Genomic DNA, 23,003 nt, shown 5'->3' with positions numbered 1-23,003 from the left:
CATGAAGACCTTATTTACTAGTTTTTGCTTTTGTAATTCATTATTTAAACCATTCCTTTTGGTCAGGATAATTGCTGCACAATAAAGGAAAGCAACAGGCCTGTAAGTCAAAGCACAATATGAAGAAAAATTTAATATAAAAAAGATTGATATTCAAAGAAATATCTCATTAAAAATGTATTTTAGGGGTCAAGGGGTACAAGCTAGCAGGATAAATGGTAAAATAAGACAAATAGCCCACAATGGTGTCCCTCTCTTTTAGCAAGCCAGTGTGAAGAGTCTGTAGCACTATAAATAGAATGCCAAATTAATGATATTAATAAACATTTACATTTGTATATTGTCTTTTAAATTCATAACATATAAATATGACTATCCAAATATAAATGTTTATTTTTAACATCATGAATTTGCCATACAATTTATCAGTCTACCTGACTTGCTACATATGAAGCTATTGATAAGCTCTGTTATATTACTGAATATAATGTTGTCAGATATTATTAGCTTTTATAAAAAAATACTCCAGTTTATTTATTGGTTGTATTATTGCTATATTGCAAATCAATGCAAAAGAACAGTGAGACCTCCCATATGTATTAATACTCAGATGGCCCGTCCCTGGATGTTGTGTTAAATGCTCAACAACAAAGCTTTCCTAAGTGTCCAACAAACATTCTCTACCCTTAAACTTGTTCTGAACACCTCCAAAACAAGGATCATATGGGTTGGTAAGAAGAATGCCCCTCTCCCCACAGGTGTGATTACTACCTCAAGAGTTTAGAGCTTGAGGTAGTCACCTCATACAAGTACTTGGGAGTATGACTAGACGGTACACTGTCCTTCTCTCAGCACATATCAAAGCTGCAGGCTAAAGTTAAATCTAGACTTGGTTTCCTCTATCGTAATCGCTCCTCTTTCACCCCAGCTGCCATACTAACCCTGATTCAGGTGACCATCCTACCCATGCCAGATTACGGAGACATCATTTATAGATCGGCAGGTAAGGGTGCTCTCGAGCGGCTAGATGTTCTTTACCATTCGGCCATCAGATTTCAATCAATCAAATGTATTTATAAAGCCCTTCTTACATCAGCTGATGTCACAAAGTGCTATACAGAAACCCAGCCTTAAAACACTGAACAGCAAGCAATGCAGGTGTAGAAGCACGGTGCCTAGGAAAAACTCCCTAGAAAGGCCGGAACCTAGAAAGAAACTTAGAGAGGAACCAGGCTATGAGGGATGACCAGTCTTCTTCTGGCTGTGCCGGGTGGAGATTATAACAGTACATGGCCAAGATGTTCAAATGTTCATAGATGACCAGCAGGGTCAGAAAATAATAATCCCAGTGGTTGTAGAGGGTGCAACCTCATGAGTAAATGTCAGTTGGCTTTTCATAGCCGATCATTCAGAGTATCTCTACCACACCTGCTGTCTCTAGAGAGTTTAAAACAGCAGGTCTGTGACAAGGTTGCACGTCCGGTGAACAGGTCAGGATTCCATAGCCGCAGGCAGAACAGTTGAAACTGGAGCAGCAGCACGACTAGGTGGACTGGGGACAGCAAGGAGGCCAGGCCAGGTAGTCCTGAGGCATGGTCCTAGGGCTCAGGTCCTCGGAGAGAAAGAAAGTGACAGAGAGCATACTTAAATTCACACAGGACACTGGATAAGACAGGAGAAATACTCCAGATATAACAGACTGACCCTAGCCCCCCAACACAAACTATTGCAGCATAAATAGTGGAGGCTGCCACCAATACTCCTTAAAGGACACATCACTGCACTATATACTCCTCTGTAAACTGGTCATCTCTGTATACCCATCGCAAGACCCACTGGTTGATGCGTATTTATATATATTTTTAAAACTCTCTTTGGCCTCACTCCCCCCTATCTGAGATATCTACTGCAGCCCTCATCCTCCACACACAACACCCGTTCTGCCAGTCACATTCTGTTAAAGGTCCCCAAAGCACACACATCCCTGGGTTTCTCCTCTTTTCAGTTCGCTGCAGCTAATTTAGCGACTGGAACGAGCTGCAACAAACACTCAAACTGGACAGTTTTATCTAAATCTCTTAATTCAAAGACTCGATCATGGACACTCTTACTGACAGTTGTGGCTGCTTTGTGTGATGTATTGTTGTCTCTACCTTCTTGCCCTTTGTGCTGTTGTCTGTGCCCAATAATGGTTGTACCATGTTTTGTGCTGCTACCATGCTATGTTGTCAAGCGTTGCTGCCTTGCTATGTTGTTGTTTTAGGTCTCTCTTTATGTAGTGATGTGTGTTTTGTCCTATATTTATATATATATATTTAAAGTTTAATCGTAGCCTCCGTCCCCGCGGGAGGCCTTTTGGTAGTCCGTCATTGTAAATACGGATGTGTTCTTAACTGGCTTGTCTAGTTAAAGGTTAAATAAATACAAAATAAGCACACCAATGATCGAGAGCGTGATGAAGACGTCATCAATCTACGCCGGAAGAAACACAGTTGAGCGTCAAATCACATGTCTTAACCGCTGAAGTCCTGACTGAATGTTTATGTTTCAATGATATGTGGGCTGATAAAGATTATGCAATGATTGTCGATACGTTTGCTGTCTTGTACGACGAGCAGAACTGACTTCCATTAAACCGAATGTTTAGTATGACTAAAGTGTCTCTACACTGTAAATCTATTGCATGGCTATTTGTGAGACACACACCTACGGGTCGCCTACAAAGCTTCGCATGCAGTGAACATCTTTTTCAGTTTCTGCGGACAATGTCTACGAACACAACAGACAACCAACATCGGGGATCAAAGAAACCCAGAGCACCCAAAGAAACATTGCGACATGTGAAGTCTAGAGAGCAGAGGAAACGTGGAGTGGATGTGCATGGACCAGCCACTGTCTACGCGCAGGTCGTCGGGGCAGGGAGCCGAGATAATGGCGCATCACTTTATGTCTTCTCTGAGTTCAATAGGTAACTTAACCAGAGAACATGAGTGTCTGACAATTTGTTGCCAAATATATTTGTATAGTGGGTATCAGAAAGGCACTTGGCTGCATCATATTTGTTTACCCTTTTCCCTCTGTGGAAGGTACCTCTTCAACTGTGGTGAGGGAACACAGAGGCTGATGCAAGAGCACAAGTAAGTTGAATTGCCTCCTGTCAATTTTCAACTAAAATCTATAATTCAGTCTCTGCTCAATAAATCTCAATGTTCCTCTTGTCAGGTTAAAAGCTGCTCGCTTGGACAACATTTTCCTCACTAGAATGAGCTGGGAGAATGTTGGTGGTCTATCAGGTAAGTTGCTTGTTATTCTAGCCACTTGACATCAAGTCAGTTATCTGTCAACCTGGAAAAAACTGTGCATACATAATAGACAGATCAACGCTTATTGCGTGATTAGCCTATGTCTCTGTGTACTGTCATGTGAAAAAGTAAGTACACCCCATGGAAAGTGGTCATTTTGTTGTTTTTACATATTTGCGCACATACATATTTGAGCTAAATTCCAACCACATTCATTGATAAAGGTAACCCAGTTTAACAAATCACAAAAAAAATGTGTTTGGCTGCAATGCCAGATGCCATGTTTGGCTAAAACGAAACACTGCCTTTGAACAGAAGAACCTCATACCAACCGTAAAGCATGGAGGTGGTGGCATTATAGTTTGGGGCTGCTTTGCTACCACAGGGCCTGGCCAGTTTGCCATTATTGAGTCAACCATGAATTCAATATTATACTAGAGAATTATTGAGGAGAATGTGAGGCCAACTGTCAAAAAGCTGAAACTAAACTGAACATGGATCTTGTAACAGGACAATGATGCAAAACTACAACAGAATGTCTAAAAAAATAAGAATTGAGGGTATGGAATGGCCAGAGTCGAAACCCAATTCTCAAATGTGTCAAAAAACAGTGGGGGGACTTGAAGCGGGCTGTACATGCAAACAAGCCCCCATACATGACACAATTGAAGCAGTACTGTAAAGAAGAGTATGCAAAAATTCCTCCCAGTGGATGTAAGAGACATAGACAGTTGCAAGAAACGGCTACATGAAGTTATTTCAGCCAAAGGGGGCAACACCAGCTATTGAAGCTAGGAGTGTACTTATGTTTCCTGCACTATGGAATTGCGTTTCGGTTGATTTTTGATTAATAAATGATTGCAAAGTATAATCTTTCTGTGTCATTTGTTAAATGAGGTTACCTTTATCTGTCAATAATGTTGACGTGAAGATTACATAGCCATCTGTCCAAATATGCACCAAAAAAGACCACTTTCCAGGGTGTGTACTTACTTTTTCACATGACTGTAGCTAGACATAGGTCAAAGGTTATTGCATGCTTAGCCTATGTCTCCGTGTATGTCCTTAGATGTGATAAACTGTGTACTCTCTGGTTTAGGGATGATATTGACACTGAAAGACACTGGTGTCCCTGAGGTTGTTCTCTCTGGACCACCACAACTGGTGAGTGGACATTGTAGCAGTACAAAAGATTGTCTGTAATGAGTCAACTGTTTTTGTGGTATCCTGAGTCTAATATGTAATTTCCTCCTCTTGATCTAGGAGAAATATGTGAATGCCATCAGAGTATTTTCTGGACCACTGGAAGAAATCAAGCTAGCTGTTCGACCATACACCGAGAAACAATACACAGATGACACAATGACAGTTAGTCAAATACCAATATTTGGTGAGTACTAGAAATCACCTTGGTAATTTTTTTTTAGAATTGAGTAATTTACTGTTACTCACACTCTTTATCTTAAAGCATATTAAGTTTATGATGGGTAAAATAGTGAATATTTGTGTTCTCATACTGAAAAGTTGGTAGTTGACACTCTCTTAACCCCAATTATACCAGCCCAACTCAGAGATGATGGGCCAAAGTGCTCCCCTAACTCAGGGAGGAGCAGCCCCTCCAGTAGTCCCCAGAGGAGGGAGCTGTGGAGGCCGGAAGACTCTGAGGACACCAGCACAGACAGCAGGAAGGAGAGAGCAACCAGCCCAGGTAAGACTAGGAGCTTGTAGGCTCTGAAGCCCAGGCTGCACATGCTCTGACTGTTAGAAACCCTGGGGACGAAGATGATAAAAAGAGGGGAAGTATGGTGGAGTCTACATGGGCACTAGTGTCGCTAATCAAACCAATCAACTATTTTGCTAGGATGGAGCTACAAACAGGTTGTGTTTCTGAAAATGTTTCTGACTTGCAAAAAGCTAGCTAGCATAAGATACAAGACAGACTGCTAAAACTTTGTACAACACAGTAGGAAAAGAGATACGGACGAACAAAACAAGTAAAAACAAAAAAGAAACACAAGGAAATGCCTCTCCTGAAGGAAAATATCATTTAATATTCCGAGCCAATCAAATGCAAGTGTTAACCCAGGCAGCGCTCCCATTCAAACGCAAAATTCAATACTAAATTTATCCAGACTTCCAATAGTCAAGTCAACGGGAAGAGATTGGGAAGGATGACCCACGAGACTAAAGGAGCATGCAGCGCTATCAGGGACATCAGTGCCCTAGTTCAAGGATGTTGAGCTCCAAAGGGCACCAATTCCCACATTGCATTTTCATTTCAGGTGGAAAAGCAAGAGCAACAAGGGATCCTTCTTTAGTTGTGGCATTCATTTGTAAGGTAAGAAACACAATATCATTGTCTCAGTGACATACTGAATTATTGCATTGTGATGCAATTTATGTCAAATTTTATCTTTGACTTGCAGCTTCATCCTAAGAAGGGGAACTTCTTGGTTGCTCAAGCAAAAAACCTTGGATTACCAGTGTAAGTTGATTGTTCAATACAAATTCAGTTTTGCCTGCTCAACAAACTTGAGCCGATTAATGACTTTTTTGATGCACTTTCTCCACAGAGGCACTGCAGCTATTGGTCCTCTCATTGCAGCTCTGAAGGATGGGAAAAGTGTTACCTACGAAGGAATAGAGGTACTTCAATTATATTTGGTTGATTGTTGGGGCTCTGGAATTTTGGATTAGCTATTGTAAATGTTAGATACATTTGGTCTTGTTATCTGATGTGATCCTGATGGTTGTCCTACAGATCCATCCTGAGGAGGTGTGCACTCCCACTGATCCAGGACCAGCCTTCATTGTTGTGGAGTGTCCCTCTGAGGAGTTTGTTCAACCAATCTGCATCGATCAGCAGCTGAGCAGGTAATGGCCTGAGCGAAGTTGGCCAAATGTGTCAAAGGCTGCTTCTGCATCCTGCGTCATTACTCCTCGGGCCTTCTTTAGGAGATTGTAGTTAAGTTCTGAGTTATTTGTCTCATCTGCAGATACCAACGTGGAGGAACAGAGGACCCTGCTGCCTTAGTAGTCCACATGAGCCCTGAGTCTGTGCTGAAAACAGATGAATACAAGCAATGGATGGAAAGGTACAAAATCAGCCATATGTAATACTCAGTTTCAGACTGTTTACATATTCCATATTCTGCACTTCACTTGTCTCTCTGTTTTCTGTTGGTCTTTCTACATGTTTAATGTTTTTGTGTGTTTTTGTATTTTAGGTTTCCATCTACCACGGAGCACCTGATCCTGAATGAGCAAGTTTGCACTGTCCACAACGTCAGGAGCCACAAGATTCAAACTCAGCTCCATCTGATTCATCCAGAGATATTTCCAGAGCTCCAGCACTATACAACAAAGGTAAGTTGTGAAGTGCTACAACTTTCATTATTCACCATTGTAACCTGCTGTTACACAGAGATAAGCGTGTTCATTTGGAAACCTTGTGTATCTTGCGTTGTATTGTGCTAATCTGTTTCTACTCTTGTTTTTGTTTCTACTCTTGTTGTTGATCTTCTCAAGGAGACCCAGGCTGCCCTGCATGTCCCCAATGTCAGAGCCGAGTGTCTTCTGAAGTTCCAGCTCAGACCCAAGATTGAATGGCAAAGGTGAGTATGTCCTTCAGGCCACAGTTTACCAGACATTAGTCTCCACTTACAAAGGGCTGCTTTGTCAAAGAAAACCATTTCAGATGAAATACTACTTTCAAGTGTGACTTACTATTTCTTCTATGATCTTATAGATGCCAACACTGTCAATGTCAAATGAGAGCGTCGCTGCCCCTCTCAGCATTATGTGATGAGTGGTGTGTGTGCTCTACTGTTTCTTATTCATCAGAGATGCCATCCCCTCTTGTGACACTGAAGAGTTTGTGAAAGAGGCTGCGGAGGCCCCTAACTTCCTCCAAGAAGTGGAGGATTGCAAGCGGTTCCGTGCGACTGATGCTGCAGTGCTGTCTGGTGAGCCCTGCTCTGATACAGGTCAGGCTAGAAGCCCAAGGGGAGATGTTACATTGCTCAGTCCAAAGCTCCATCAATTTCTCTTTACTCCTCTTGAATGGAGTTGCAAACATTTCACTCTGGGCATTTAAGAAGGTAACAGAGTTTAGTTTCCTGTAGTCCTTTTGTCTGATAGAATATCATAGTTTTAAATTTCAATGGCATAGAAAAATTGTGTTTCTTGCAGGGCGGGCAGAAAAATACCCAGAGGTGGTCTTTTTAGGAACTGGATCAGCTCTTCCTATGAAGATCAGGAATGTTAGTGGTAACTTGGTCAACATCAGGTAATGGCCCTCAGGTAGACTCGAGTTACTATAAAAAAAAATCCTTAAAGATGTATGTGAGGTAGCCAGTATAAATGTCCCATCTCCTTCAGTGCCACTCAGTCAGTGCTGCTGGACTGCGGAGAGGGCACCTTTGGCCAGCTGTGCCGACACTATGGGGACAGTGTGGATGAGACACTGGCAAAGATCTCAACCGTCTTCATCTCTCACATGCATGCGGACCATCACACAGTAAAGATTATTTTTCCTATAAATATTTGTTTATTACAGAGTTATAGCATATATTCTGGCATAAAGTCATTTTAAATCAGTTTTTAAAGAATATGACTTTATTTTCCAGGGATTGTTGAGTTTGCTGTTTCAAAGAGAGAGAGCCTTGGTCAGTAAAGAGTTTCTCTTTTTCAGATTTTAAGATGAGTCCTGTTTAATTCATGCAAAATGGAACACTTTAATGAATGTATGTCCTTATCTCTTCACCGTTCAGGCAACTCTTGGGAAAGCCTTCAGCCCCATCTATCTGATAGCCCCTGTCCAGATGATGACCTGGCTCAACCAGTACCATGACCACTGTGAGGAGATCCTCAGCCATGTCAAGTATGTCAGGAAAGACACGCCTTACTCTGTTCAATTCATGCTTTTAAACCGGATGATATGATGTCCATCGTCTCTAATATTGATGTATTCTTGACTATGTTTCAGCATTGTCCCAAGCAAAGTCATGTGTGAGGGGGCTGAGGTGTCCAAGTTCAAAACCAAAGCATTCATCCAAGCACTGCTGAAGAAATCTGATTTAGCAAAGGTATGTGGAGACTTGAACAGGCTGCTTCGTGGTTCAATAAGACTCATAACACTCTTGTTAGGTTCAACGACTGTTTATTGAGGCTGTCATCAAAGCTTAAATACATATATTCTGTTTTTCTCATAGTTCCAGACCTGTCCAGTGCGTCACTGTAAGAATGCCTTTGCCTGCAGCATCACTCATCAGTCTGGCTGGCAGCTAGTCTTCTCTGGGGACACAATGCCTTGCGATGCCCTCGCACATATGGGTCAGTACCAACAGTTCTCGACCCCAATTGTGATGTTTGTACAGCTCCCAGAATTTGTGTGATGTGAAAAGATTTACACACTCTCTATGAACCACACTTGTGACTTCTGGATGAAATGGTAAATACTCACCAATGCCATTTGATTTGCCGTTACGTGCGTTCCACAGAGCCATACTCAAATTTTGGACCCAGAGTGTATCCTGTAACTTCTACACAGTTGCTGGTGGTATGATATACATATAGATCACTGTTAATGGACTAGACATCTACAGTAGCCAGTCTGATCTGAACCTGTCATCCATGCTCTATGCTGTCTGGCATCATTTACCAGATATTGCTTAATGCTATCGATCGGTTACAAAGTTCGCTATGAATCACAAGGTCTCCCACATAGTTCCTGTGGGATCCCACTTCATTGTCTCTTTTTAAATTGTTTGACTGGATGTGATCCAGCTGAAGACTCCCAGAGAGAGCCTGACTATATCCCATGCCTGTTCATTATAGAGGCCTGGGTGTGCCAGACAAGCAGGGCTGGCTGATGGTTTATTACAGCTGTGTGATTGATTTCCTCTGGGAAAGGAAGAGAAGCTTGAAGTGCTGTGCCATGCAGTCGTCTTGTGATTCATGTTTGTCATTGTGTTTTCAAAGGAAAGAATGCAACTTTACTTATTCATGAAGCCACATTGGAAGATGGATTGGAGGACGAGGCTGTGGAGAAGAGACATAGGTTAGTAGATGGATCTAGTATGGTGCTTCTCTTCAGAGGTGTCCTTCGTTATTCTATTAGGAAACTATCTTTCTTGGGCTGGATTCAATCTATATTGCAGAAGATCCACGTTAAACATTTTCGATTGAGTCGACACATGCAGTGTTTACCGTGAATGCAGTCTCCACAAACGAGTAGACATTGCCTTTAAATTTCAATCGAGCCATAATGCATATCTTCCGTGATACTTCTGTGATACTGATTGAATCCAGCACAAAGTGTGAAAATATGACATGCATTGAAGGAGGTAAACAGAAATAGACGAGTGACATTTTTCAGCTGACAAAGAAGCTTTTGAGAAGCCAGTCATTTTTAGAGGGCATTGTAACTGGCTGCATTCTTCTCTGAGATTGACATTGATTTTTGGAACTCTGTATTGGAGGTAATGAAGGCACTTCTGCCTTCTAGCTGAAATTTCAGTGACTTTGGTTAAAGAGCTCCATCTCGCATTGAAAACAACTTGAAAGTCATTGAGTTGCACTGAACAAACTCTGTATAGCTTACCATGGGGTTAAGTCTGGTAATTACTGTTAGAATAGTAGCAGAGTAGCATCATGCTTCTCTGCTTGCCTCCAAAAATGACAGTACCACCTCCCAGGCCATCGGTATTGGCATGAAGATGAATGCTGAGTTCATCATGCTGAACCACTTCAGCCAGCGCTATGCCAAGATCCCCCTCTTCAGTGAGGACTTCAACGACAGAGTGGGAATATCTTTTGACCACATGAGGGTAAGTGAGTGGTGAATGGTGTACTTTAGTCCACTTGTTATGCATAGCAACATTGAAATGTTTATGCGGGTTCTGCACATCTAAAATGTAATTTTCCACTGGATATGTGTAGCCTCAGAATGAATTAGGACCATGATTCACTACGGTATGAGCAGACAATGCCCCTAGTCCAGGTAGAATACTCTCGGACAACTTCAGTTTAAATCTAGAGGTACCATTTTAAGGTAACATTCCGAATGTGTTAGACTCCCATCAGAGATACATCTCCAGCTGCCTCAGAGGAGGCTGGGTATGTTAAAAGACCTCCTCTGAGTGATCTCTCTTCCCTGTCTCTCCTCAGGTTCGGTTTGGAGACTTTAGAATCCTCCCCAGACTCATCCCGCCCCTCAAAGCCCTGTTTGCCGAGGAGATCGGAGAGATGGAGGAGAGGAGAGGGAGGAGGGAGCTTAAACAGATGAAAGGAGTCATTGCTGAAAGCAACGAAGAGCAGAGGACACCCAATGAAGGCGAGATGGGCAAAGGTGCCAAACGAGAGCCAGAGGAACCAACACAGGTCGTGGGAAGTAAGAGACTCAAAACAAACTAAGACCCTGACCATAGCTTTGGGTTACACCAGAGATTAGTGTAAATCAGATGACTGTTATTTTACTGAGTTTATTTAATTGTATTTTTATGAGAAACTTGCATGAGTGATGCTCTGTAAAGTAAGAGATTTTCATTTGGCTGGACTGGCTGCCTTCATCGCTTGTGAATAAAGAATTTCTGTTTTTCCTGTCATTACCATTGCTGTGTATATGAACCATGTAATTAACATAGTCTTTGATTTTGCGTTTAAAAAGTAAAGCAATGTCAATCATGCTCCATGGTATTGGCCTGTTGTTTTCTAGCAACAACTCATACAACGTTTATGTCCTATTAAACTACTCCCTTAAAAGTTGCATCCGAACAAATGAACTAAGTGAAGTTGTCACACATGGATGAGTAGTATTACATTGGACTGATAGTCATACATAATAGTCAAACAGCACCATGGTCACTCGTTGCTTAACAGTTATTGGCGAAGGTTGAGGTTGCATTTCATCATAGATGATGGTCTAGGTGTGCTGTGTGATGGTATGAATATGATATAAAGCTTCACATACCAGATGAACTGTTTTTTTCCTTTTTGTAAATCATGTTATTGAAATACAAAATGTGCTATTGTTCTAGCCCTGAAAAATTAAACAGCGACCTCTGTCAAAAACAGTCCTGATCTTTCAGTGAGACAAGACCCCCTAAAGCACTGTGCCAGCAGCATGCTCTTTCTGTGTGACAACTCTGTTTTGATGTCATATTTATTGCAGTAATCAATACAGTTAGAACACCTTATATACCAATTAATGGGGCTACTGCAACTTTACTGACAGGTGGCGTTTGCAGCTGACAGTTCACTCTAAATGGATCCCTATCAGTGGAGGCTGGTGGAAGGAGCTATAGGAGGAGGGGGTCATCGTAATGGCTGGAATGGAATGGTGTCAAACACATCAAATATATGGAAACATCATGTTTGGAAACCACATGAAAATACGTTTGACTCCATTCAAAAATTCCATTCCAGCCATTACAATGAGCCTGTCCTATAGTTCCTCCCACCTGTTGCCTCTGATCCCTATACAGTTTAAACAAAGAATGGTGGATAACTGAGTGCCTGTATCGCAGCTCTTTGTCTATACCAGAGAGCACAGTAGCCTATACTCTAGTGTGACGCAGTACTGTCCCTCCACATGGTGGCTGTATCGAGCTGTCATTGTTTTATTATTCTATAGATGGGCCAGCAATGACCTTCTGGAAGCTGTCTGAGAGAGGAAGGGCCACAGCCTCACCACCTTCCATTTCAAAGACCGTTTACAGGCCAGTCTCTCAAATGACATGAAGTGTTGACTGTAATCTACTCTAGATGAGATCATTTGCCTACACTAAATGCATCAACTAAATCAAGTCAAATTGTATTAGTCACATGCGCCGAATACAACAGGTGTACAACACTGTACCTTACAGTGAAATGCTTACTTACGAGCCACTAACCGACAGTGCAGTTTCAAAAAATAAGAATAAGATGTAAAAGTAACAAGTAATTAAAGAGCAGCAGTAAAAAAAATAACACTATATACAGGGGGGTTGTGGTACATAGCCAATGTGCACGGGCACTGGTTAGTTGAGGTAGTATGTACATGTAGGCAATGCGAGTAGTCTGGGTAGCCATTTGACAAGATGTTCAGGTGTCTTGTGACTTGGGGGTAGAAGCTGCTTAGAAGCCTCTTGGACCTAGACTTGGTGCTCCGGTATCGCTTGCCTTGTGGTAGCAGAGAGAACAGTGGCTGGAGTCTTTGACAATTTTTAGGGCCTTCCTCTGACACCGCCTGGTATAGAGGTCCTGGATGACAGGGAGCTTGGCCCCAGTGATGTACTGGGCCGTTCGCACTACCCTCTGTAGTGCCTTGCGGTCGGAGGCCGAGCAGTTGCCATACCAGGCAGTGATGCAACCAGTCAGAATGCTCTCAATGGTACAGCTGTCAAACCTTTTGAGGACCTGAGGACCCATACCAAATCTTTTCAGTCTCCTGAGGGGGAATAGGTTCTGTCGTGCCCGCTTCACGACTGCCATGGTGTGCTTGGACCATAGTCATGAGTGAGTGAGGAATGTATATGCTCTCTTGGAGCAGCAGGTAGCCTAGTGGTTAGAGCGTTTGGCCAGTAATTGAAAGGTTGCTGGATCGAATCCCGAGCTGACAAGGTAAAAATATGTCGTTCCGCCCCTGAACAAGGCAGTCCCATAAGACTTACCTCGTTGGCTCAGCCACTGTTCCCTGGTAGGTTGTCATTGTAAATAAGAATTTGTTCTTAACTGACTAGGTTCAAATAAAATTCCTGTTAGACTTGCCTGTCATAACTATTGTAAACAGTAGTGTAATGCCAATATGTTCACAGAATTTGCATTGGTTTACTAAAACCCCTACAGAGAACAGCTGAGGCCAGTCGTGATCCTCTGTCCAGTGCTGGCCACTTGGTCTGCATGTCCCTTGGGTAACATTTGCATTTCAATTGGGTATTGATCTTTCCACATTGATCATTCTCCACCTAGAGGACTAGATCCAGCACTAGGTGGTTATCTCAGACTTGTTGTTGTGTTGCCATGTGAAGGGCCAGTGATAATTCATGATGTTGGAACTTCCCAAAGTCTGTTATCCTACTTTCCCTTCAGATGATTGGTATCATTTTTTGTTGTAACTAGGCAAGTCAGTGACAGTCTAGGAACAGTTTGTTAACTGTCTTGTTCAGGGGCATAGCAACAGATTTGTACCTTGTCAGCTCGGGATTGGATCTAGCAACCTTTCTGTTACTGGCCCAACGCTCTAACCACTAGGCTACCTGCCACCCTATGATGCATTATGTGGCATGACTCAGAGTAGTGTCTCCCCATATCATTTGTTTAAACAAAACTAGAAAACTGAGCTATCAAATATTCTCTGGGAGTAAGAATTTAGTCAATATCTCTGTGTTATAATGTTGATCTCATTAGAAGTGTTGTATTTCTGAGTCTGCCTGTAGAGGTATAATACTATGAGCGTAAGACTACACAGTGACATCTTTACTCTCGTTCCCAAAATACGAGGGGATATGAGATTTCCTAACCTGTGCTTCAGTGAAGTAGCAGAATTGTCTTGCGGCGAATCTCACACTTCACAATAACAATATGACTTGCAAGGCATTGCAGCTTAATGTCTGCTCCAATCCTGCAGTGGCATCGTGAGAGAGAGTGATGTACAGTCATTTTTTCCATTTACCACTTGAGGGAGCGGTAACCATGAACATCTACTCAACACAAGGTAATGGCACATATAGGCTCAGGGAATTCACCCATGAGAGGGGCCAATCATCAATGGCACATAATTACAAAACACTCCTAAAATCATGAATAGCAGACATGATGCAGTGGTGAGCCACAATAGTCTGTCATTCAGGTTCCAGAAAGCTAATATTTACATTTCAGCAGACACTTCTATCAAGACAGACTTACAGGAGCAATTCGGGTAAAGCACCTTGCTCAAGGGCACATTTTTCACCTCGACAGCTCTGGGATTCAAACCAGCAACCTTTTGGTTACTGGCCCAACACTCTTAACCGCTTGGCTACCTGCCACCCTATCTCTGTAATGCAAGTCTTTACTGAATAAGAAGTATGTATAAGTTTTGTCTCATGTTTTCAAGGAGGCTATTTCAGGCCGTCGGTCGTATCCCCCTATGACACAGCTCCAGTATAGTGTGTCTGTGTGTGTTACCCAAGTGAGACATGACAAGTTCTACCTGTAGAGAGAACTGAGGTGGGAGCTTTGGAGTTCTGAGGCTTACTGTAGCCTACATCTCACAGGAAACAGGACACTTAGCCCTGTGCAATATGTCATGTCAGAGGCACACACTTGTTGGAATACTGCAGACCTGTTCCAACACAACAGATGGATTTCCATCTGAATATTAGCTGGACCATGAATGATTAATAAGCAGGTTCTAGATGACTTCTGTGTCTGTTAATTGTACTCCCAATATGTTTCTATCAGGTTTACCTTTAGCATTTCCTGAAACAGCAACAAAAAAGGCATTTCTGAATGGGTAAGGCTGCGGCATACATATCAAGAAGACTCCTTCCTTTTGTAGATAAGACAAGTGCTTTAACTCTCAGTTGAATGTAACGTGAGTGTTTTTCTGGGCTTAGTGGGCTCAACGGACAGGTGATTACCGTATTTTCTGGAGTGTGAAGCAGTCTGTTGAAGAGTCAAAGCTTCTAGGCCCAGTCCATTAGGGCCCATTCTAGTGACAATGGCCCATTCTACCTGGGGGCACCTAAATCACAAGCAGTGGGGCAGAGAGTAGGCTAAATCTCTCACAGCTTTTGTTGTGACTAGAATTCGTCAGACAGAAAGTGACCGTGAAGATATACTGGATCTGCAGTCAACTTTCGCATTCATTGCACATATATTTAATACACCAATAGTATGATGCTTCTGTTTTAATTGTATCATTAATTTGCTAGTCTGGTTGTTTCTGTCTGTACATTGAGTTTTTTTAGCAGGACAAAGTGGGCCAATTTGGCTTTGGTATTGACCCTTTGGCCATACAAGTAGTTTTAGCTTTCTCTGAGAAGCATTTGCATGTTATTTCTTTGGTAGATGTGCTGTGTTTGCCTTTCTTTTTCATAGTGGTTATTTGTGGATATGGTTTAGGCCCTCAAGGGATTATTTCTAAATGAAGTCGAATAGAAGAAAGAAGCTTCTCCATCATCTCTGCATTCAACTATCTTGTCTGGAGACTTTATCTACCCAACATAGCCATAGATAAAAGAGAATGTCATTAAAATATAACATCGTCAAACAGGGAGCCACTTCATTGTTAATGTTTGTCATATATTTTTGTCTGGGAGGGGAGACGGCAGACGTAAACAGAACGGGGCAGGAGGGCAGCCTCCAATCAGATACACCTCTGCAGACTTGAATGTCGCCTCAGTCCAAAGTCAATTATGCAGCCTGCTCTGCTCTCTTCACATTTTCTGCCTGGCTGCTGATTCAAAGAGGGGCCCTATTCTCCGCCAGAAGGAATCAACGTGTGAGATAATCTGAGGGGACTTCTGTGAAATTCGATGACTGAAGAGGGACCGGGACTTTAAGCCACTCCAATTGGAGGTTACGGTTCTGGCCAACTCATCACAGCTCACCTGGACAGGTCAGTAATTGTGGGCAGACGGCCATCGCCTGAGACCCCCACACGACTGTCACTCAGTCGTCACCTCATATCGAGCTCTTCATCTCCACTCCTCATCCTCTGTCATCCATCTATTACCCTCCGTCCTACTCCGTCGATCCTAACGCCTGAGGAAGATCCAACCTGGACCCATCTAGAACCCTCCCCTGCAAGGACGGAAGAGAGAGGGGAGGCTGTGAAATTGAGATCAGATTTCCAAGCCAGATATTTGATAACTTTGCAACACGGTGAAAATAGATTTTTTTTGACTTTTTAATGCTACACAAAGAAAAGACAAGAGAAAGAAGGTGTGTATAAGGGGTCTCTGCATGACAGAGGGCATTAGTATTCCACGTAGCAGGGCCAGGGTCGGCCTGTCTTCCCCACGACGAAGCTGCATTAACAGACTGTCTGTAGAAGAAACCTCAGGAGACATGAACAACACTGGTCTTACCTGGCCCTGCATGTGAATGAAGTTGGATTCTCCCCACGCTGCCACGAACGACAGGGTGCTCTTACATCCACCAGCCGTAACCCAACAAAAAGCACCTGCCGCATAAATGCAAAGCACAGGAGATTAGAGGGGCAGGATGGGATTCGGGATGTGCTGGCTTGACAAAGTTTCAGATTTAGAGAACACATTTGCATAAAATGACTGACTGCCATAGAAGGTTTTGGGGGATGGACTGTAGCATTGATTTCTTATTCAAACCCAAGACTGTTGGGAATATATGATACTACTATATGATACTACACTTACGTAGTATTCTAAACAAGTCAATAAAATCACGCCCTTCATTTACTTATTAAATCCTTTGCCAAAATACCACTTTATTTGAGCTTTATGATTTAGAAGACCAGAGAGACCAGATGAGGCCCCTTACGTTTTTTTTTATAGAAATATTCGGATCTTGTGTGGCTGAATTCTCTCTCCCTCTCTCCTACTTCCCTGTTTCTCTCTCCTACTTCCACTTCTTTCTCTGTCAACATTGTTTCAAAATTCTAAGCAGAAGACGCCTAATTTTAATGATCTTGCAAGGGGGCCTAATACTTTTTTGCAAATCCTTTGCTTTTAACGGAAAAACGCTGTGCATTGAGTGGAAAGCTTTTAATACTGCTTTAACGTTGACTTGCTTTCTCAGTATTTGAGTGATCCCTAAAGCAGCAGCATATCACTCTGTCCCTAATGACATTGCCATGGACTTCAGTTTATGCACGGTGAATAACCCCTCTATAATATCCTATTTTCTAAATGTCCTGCTAAAGTTTCAAAGTGCCCTTCAAAAGTAAACTTTCTCTCTGTTCAGTAATAATAGCAGTCAGTCCAGTTTTACATCAATATTTGAGTGTCTTTTTGGAAGACGGTATAGTTCGTTGTTGACACTGTAGTCTAGGTAGGGCTCTCTTGCTGTTGATAATCCTGATGATACTTTCACACCGTGACTGCGATTGTGATGCATTTCTCATGCCTACCTTATGGTACGAGAGGTGTAGTGGGGTAATATCTGATATGTGTATATTTTATACACACCTCACATGCGGCCCATAATAAGACTATGCACTTAGCCTATTAAATGTATTTATCTGACTCCATAAAGAGGATTTAGAAATATGCACAAAACTATAGTTGAGTTACAGTAATAGGAAATCAAGAAAGGTCTAAGAATTCTTTCAATGGCAAATAGATTTATTTAACATTGTAAAATTAATTATTACATTGAACAAGGCATAAGCTTAAGTTACAAAGCATTAGCAAGCATTACAAGGCATTATCTACGCATGAAGATCCTAGAGTTACCAAAGCCAAGCATGAACATAACAGGCCTACTCAAGCCGAAAGCCTGGGCAGGATACAGGATAAGAGGCAGAATAAATGCATTTAATTCCATTTATAACATTTGAAGGTGTGACTCTTTCAAACTAAAACCAACCACCATCGATCAATTAAACGATACCAAGTTACAGTAACCTGATCACCCAGGCCCAATCTCCACAGGATGTCACAGCATCGAAAGGCTTGTGTGTGGGATGAGACCGTGGAGATAAGGCAGAATTGCTAAAGACGATAAAACCCTTTGCATAGACCAGTTAGAGTTCACCCTGTCCAGATACAAGTTACCACAGAGATCATGCATCCATATAGATAGCATCAGAGTTATCCTCAGGGGACAAGTTTTAGATAGATACCAGACATGGAAGCAATCGCATCACGAACATACATTTAAATAATCAGTCCTCTGGTTACTGTAACAGAGAGATACATGTTGGCACTTCAGAGAGGGAAGGGCTGACTAGTCCTTGGGCATTGTCTTTTTTGTTTTGCTGGGCCATTTGCCATGCGGCCGGAGGTGACAGACAGCACATAAATTAGGGACGCGTCTATAGAGGCACTTAACAGAAATTGATGGTCTATGCTCTTGCATAATTTATTGATTCATTATGGCATGAGTAATGGGCAGTAACTTATGGCAGAACATATTACAGTCTCATCTGGGATCTGTTGCTACAGTATCATGGATATGACCTTTTTGGGTTACACTGAAACCGTTGTCAACTTATGGTTCATTGCTTTATGTGTCTTCCAGCCTCCAAGACAGTGTAATAAGGTATTTGCATATTGCACCCATGACCTGGGAGAGCCTTGTGTTTTTTGACTACATGCTGTGAAAACACCTCGTTATCCATCTTCCCTCTTCATACCAGCAGATCCAGACCAGCCTCGCCAGTGAAGATCTGTGTATCAGTTATTTTTAACAGTAAATTGCCTGTCTTGCAAAACAGCTTGTTGGGTAAAAATAAAAAATTCCCAGGACCATAAATACAAATTCCATCTAGACACCGTTGCCCTAGAGCACACAAAAAACTATGCATACCTCGGCCTAAACATCAGCGCCACAGGTAACTTCCACAAAGCTGTGAACAATCTGAGAGACAAGACAAGAAGGGCCTTCTATGCCATCAAAAGGAACATAACATTTGACATACCAATTAGGATCTGGCTAAGAATACTCGAATCAGTTAAAGAACCTATTGTCCTTTATGGTTGTGAGGTCTGGGGTCCGCTCACCAATCAATAATTCACAAAATGGGACAAACACCAAATTGAGACTGCATGCAGAATTCTGAAATACAACTTTGTACAACTTAAAAAACAAATAATGCATGCAGAGCAGAATTAGGCCGATACCCGCTAATGATCAAAATCCAGAAAAGAGCTGTTAAATTCTACAACCACCTAAAAGGAAGCAATTCACAAACCTTCCTTTGTAACTCCCCATCCCGTGTCCGGGATCGTTGTCATCATCTGACACTAATTAGCATAACGCAACGGACATAAATATTACTAGAAAATATTCCTATTCATGAAATCACAAGTGAAATACAGTGCCTTGCGAAAGTATTCGGCCCCCTTGAACTTTGCAACCTTTTGCCACATTTCAGGCTTCAAACATAAAGATATAAAACTGTATTTTTTGTGAAGAATCAACAACAAGTGGGACACAATCATGAAGTGGAACGGCACGCCCAACTTTTCAGTTTTTGATTTGTTAAAAAAGTTTGAAATATCCAATAAATGTCGTTCCACTTCATGATTCGCAAGGCACTGTATATTGAAACACAGCTTAGCCTTTTGTTAATCACCCTGTCATCTCAGATTTTGAAAATATGCTTTACAGCCAAAGCAAGACAAGCATTTGTGTAAGTTTATCGATCGCCTAGCATAGCATTATGTCCAGCTAGCAGTAGGCAACTTGGTCACGAAAATCAGAAAAGCAATCAAATTAAATCGTTTACCTTTGATGAGCTTCGGATGTTTTCACTCACGAGACTCCCAGTTAGATAGCAAATGTTCCTTTTTTCCAAAAATATTATTTTTGTAGGCGAAATAGCTCCGTTTGTTCTTCACGTTTGGCTGAGAAATCGACCGGAAATTGCGGTCACGAAAACGCAGAAAAATATTCCACATTAGCTCCATAATATCAACAGAAACATGGCAAACGTTATTTATAATCAATCCTCAAGGTGTTTTTCAAATATCTATTCGATAATATATCAACTGGGACAGTTGGCTTTTCAGTAGGACCGAGAGGTCCTAATAATGGCTACCTCTGTATTTTACGCAAGAATCACTCTGAGAGCCATCAGGTGACCACTTACGCTTACGCTCATTATTCAACATAAATGCGTGAAACTACGTCAAAATGCTGTAGACACCTTGGGGAATACGTAGAAAAAGTAATCTGGTTGGTAGCCCATTCACTGCTCAATAGGGACGCATCGGAACGCAGAGCTTTCAAAACATGAGTCACTTCCGGATTGGATTTTTCTCAGGCTTTCGCCTGCAATATCAGTTCTGTTATACTCACAGACAATATTTTTACAGTTTTGGAAACTTTAGAGTGTTTTCTATCCTAAGCTGTCAATTATATGCATATTCTAGCATCTTGTCCTGACAAAATAGCCTGTTTACTCTGGGAACGTTATTTTTCCAAAAATGAAAATACTGCCCCCTAGTTATTAACAAAGCCATCACCTACAGAGAAATAAACCCGGAGAAGAGCCCCCTAGCAAGCTAGTCCTGGGGCTCTTCACAGACACAAACAGACCCCACAGAGCCACAGGACAGCAACACAATTAGACCAACCAAATCATGAGAAAACAAAAAAACGATTACTTGACAGAATTGACAAAAAACAGAGCAAACTAGATTGCTATTTGGCCCTAAACAGAGAGAATACAGTGGCAGAATACCTGACCACTGTGACTGACCCAAAATTAAGGAAATCTTTGACTATGTACAGACTCAGTGAGCATAGCCTTGCTATTGAGAAAGGCAGCCGAAGGCAGACCTGGCTCTCAAGAGAAGACAGGCTATGTGCACACTGCCCACAAAATGAGGTGTAAACTGAACTGTACTTCCTAACCTCCTGCCAAATATATGACCATATTAGAGACACATATTTCCCTCAGATTACACAGACCCACAAATAATTTGAAAACAATCTATTGGGTGAAACACCACAGTGTGCAATCACAGCAGCAAGATGTGTGACCTGCAACCAGTGAAGAACACCATTGTAAATAAAACCTATATGTATGTTAATTTATTTTCCCTTTTGTAACTATTTGCACCTCATTACAACACTGTATATAGACATAATATGACATTTGAAACATCTTTATTCTTTTGGAAATGTAATGTACATGTACATTTCAATGTACAGTACAATGTACATTTTTTATTGTTTATTTCACTTTTGTTTTATCTATTTCACTTGCTTTGGCAATGTAAACATATGTTTCCCATGCCAATTGTCACGAACGTCGTCAGGGAAATGACCGGACCAAGGTGCAGTGTGGTGAGCATACATTTTTATTATGAATGTTGCCAACAAAACAAGAAACAAGAACCGGCCGTAAAGCTTACTAGGGCTATAGTGCCACTAACAAAGACAACTACACACAAAATACAAAGGAAAAAAGGCAGCCAAAGTATGATTCCCAATCAGACACAACGACCGGCCAAAACATAGAAACAGAAAACATAGAAATCAAGAAACTAGAATGCCCACCCTAGTCACACCCTGGCCTAACCAAAATAGAGAATAAAAGCCTCTATGGCCAGGGCATGACACCAATAAGGCCCTTAAATTGATATTAAAATATAATATTGAGGGAGATAGAGAGAGGAGGGGGAGACTCGTAAAAGTTGTGGCCAGCACTCAATGCCAACTATTGAATTAGAGATTTACCACACACTGAGTCTGTCTGGATGTGTGCTGCATGGAATCTATTGAGAGATAGAATCATGCTTTCCCTTTTCTGAACAGAAATGAGCTATCAGTTTAATCTCAAAAGGAGAAAGAGGCATACATAGAATACGCCTTACAATGCATTCTGTGTTAAGACCAGTGGTTCATTTGTTTCACCTTGTGGAATGGTGATCTAATTCTAGATGTAGTAGCAGTGCTCAGTTGAAGACACGTCTGGGGGAGTTTCTGAAAAACAGTTAAAGACGGGACAGGTTCAGTAGAACAACTGGCAGTCTTTAGGAGTTACATTATCTCTGTTTATGTCACAATCGTCGTAAAGATGAGACCAAGGCGCAGCGTGGTATGCGTACATTCTCTTTATTAAAAGAATGAACAAAGAACTAACAAACGAAACGTGAAGCCATACAATAGAGTGCTGGCAGGCAACAACACATAGTCAAGATCCCACACCAGAAAGTGGGAAAAAGGGCTGCCTAAATATGATCCCCAATCAGAGACAACGATAAACAGCTGTCTCTGATTGGGAACCATATCAGGCCAACATAGACATACAAAACCCCTAGACATACAACAACCCTAGACATACAAAAAAAAACCTAGACATACAAAAACCCTAGTCACACCCTGACAGCTTAAAGTGTATGTACATGTACTATTTGGGTGTGATACAGTTATGTGTGTTTGTGTCAGATGTGGGTCCAATAGAGTTACCTTAGAATACACAAAACTCCAGCTGAAATAGCATAAGCTGTAGCAGGCTGGTGGTGTTAGTATGCTGAACTCTCACTGGTGGTTGTGGGACAGACAGCTACACTCTGAGAAAAAAAAGCTGCTATCTAGAACCCTTTGAAGACCCCTTTTTAGTTCCAGGTAGAACCCTTTTGGTTCAAGGTTCTACCAAAAGGGTTCTTCAAAGGGTTCTAGATTGCACCTTTTTTTCTAAGAGTGTAAAAAAAAGGTTATATCCAGCAGATCAAACAAATGTCTCCTATCTCTTCTTCGGCACAATTACGGCAGGTGGTCCGACGCTACAGATCTCATTGTGTCAGATCTCAGCACTTAGAGCTCACTAGCCTTCCGCTTGCAAGTATCCCTCCCCTGCTTTGATTTCCCTGTGGGCCCACATGTAGCCCTGACACATGCGTGGGCCTCTGAGGCTGTTCAAGTTGACACAGCTGTCCTTGCTCTTGTCTTCACACACTGTCTACCTGGAACTGCGAAGAGGAAACTGTCATACTTCATTATGGTATTACTTAGGCCTGCGAGTTTTGACATCTTGTTAACCAGCTAACACATGTTTCCATTTCAAGCAAAAGCTCTTCCTCA

The 23,003-nt window shown here is 41.9% G+C and overlaps 1 protein-coding gene across 2 annotated transcripts; it reads left to right on the top strand.

Moving 5' to 3' along the window:
* Nucleotides 1-2,482: 2,482 nt before the first annotated feature.
* LOC139364963 (zinc phosphodiesterase ELAC protein 2-like) lies at nucleotides 2,483-11,375 on the top strand. Of its 2 annotated transcripts, XM_071102241.1 has the most exons (23): nucleotides 2,483-2,968; nucleotides 3,087-3,137; nucleotides 3,223-3,293; nucleotides 4,402-4,466; nucleotides 4,566-4,692; nucleotides 4,864-5,010; nucleotides 5,585-5,640; nucleotides 5,729-5,787; nucleotides 5,876-5,948; nucleotides 6,064-6,176; nucleotides 6,299-6,397; nucleotides 6,530-6,668; nucleotides 6,831-6,916; nucleotides 7,146-7,267; nucleotides 7,494-7,590; nucleotides 7,683-7,821; nucleotides 7,931-7,969; nucleotides 8,075-8,184; nucleotides 8,290-8,389; nucleotides 8,516-8,636; nucleotides 9,285-9,363; nucleotides 9,988-10,132; nucleotides 10,473-11,375. In XM_071102241.1, the coding sequence occupies exons 1-23, from the start codon at nucleotides 2,640-2,642 to the stop codon at nucleotides 10,716-10,718; spliced, it is 2,613 nt and encodes an 870-aa protein (XP_070958342.1). In that variant the 5' UTR covers nucleotides 2,483-2,639; the 3' UTR covers nucleotides 10,719-11,375. The 2 variants fall into 2 exon arrangements, with proteins under 2 accessions (XP_070958342.1, XP_070958341.1); XM_071102240.1 differs by lacking the exon at nucleotides 7,931-7,969 and having other exon boundaries at nucleotides 2,485-2,968; nucleotides 10,473-10,989.
* Nucleotides 11,376-23,003: the final 11,628 nt, after the last annotated feature.

Source organism: Oncorhynchus clarkii, chromosome 13 (genome assembly GCF_045791955.1).
Source record: "Oncorhynchus clarkii lewisi isolate Uvic-CL-2024 chromosome 13, UVic_Ocla_1.0, whole genome shotgun sequence".
Classification (NCBI taxonomy): domain Eukaryota; kingdom Metazoa; phylum Chordata; class Actinopteri; order Salmoniformes; family Salmonidae; genus Oncorhynchus; species Oncorhynchus clarkii.
Note: the sequence above shows the minus strand (reverse complement) of the source record. Positions and strands in the feature narration are given on the sequence as shown.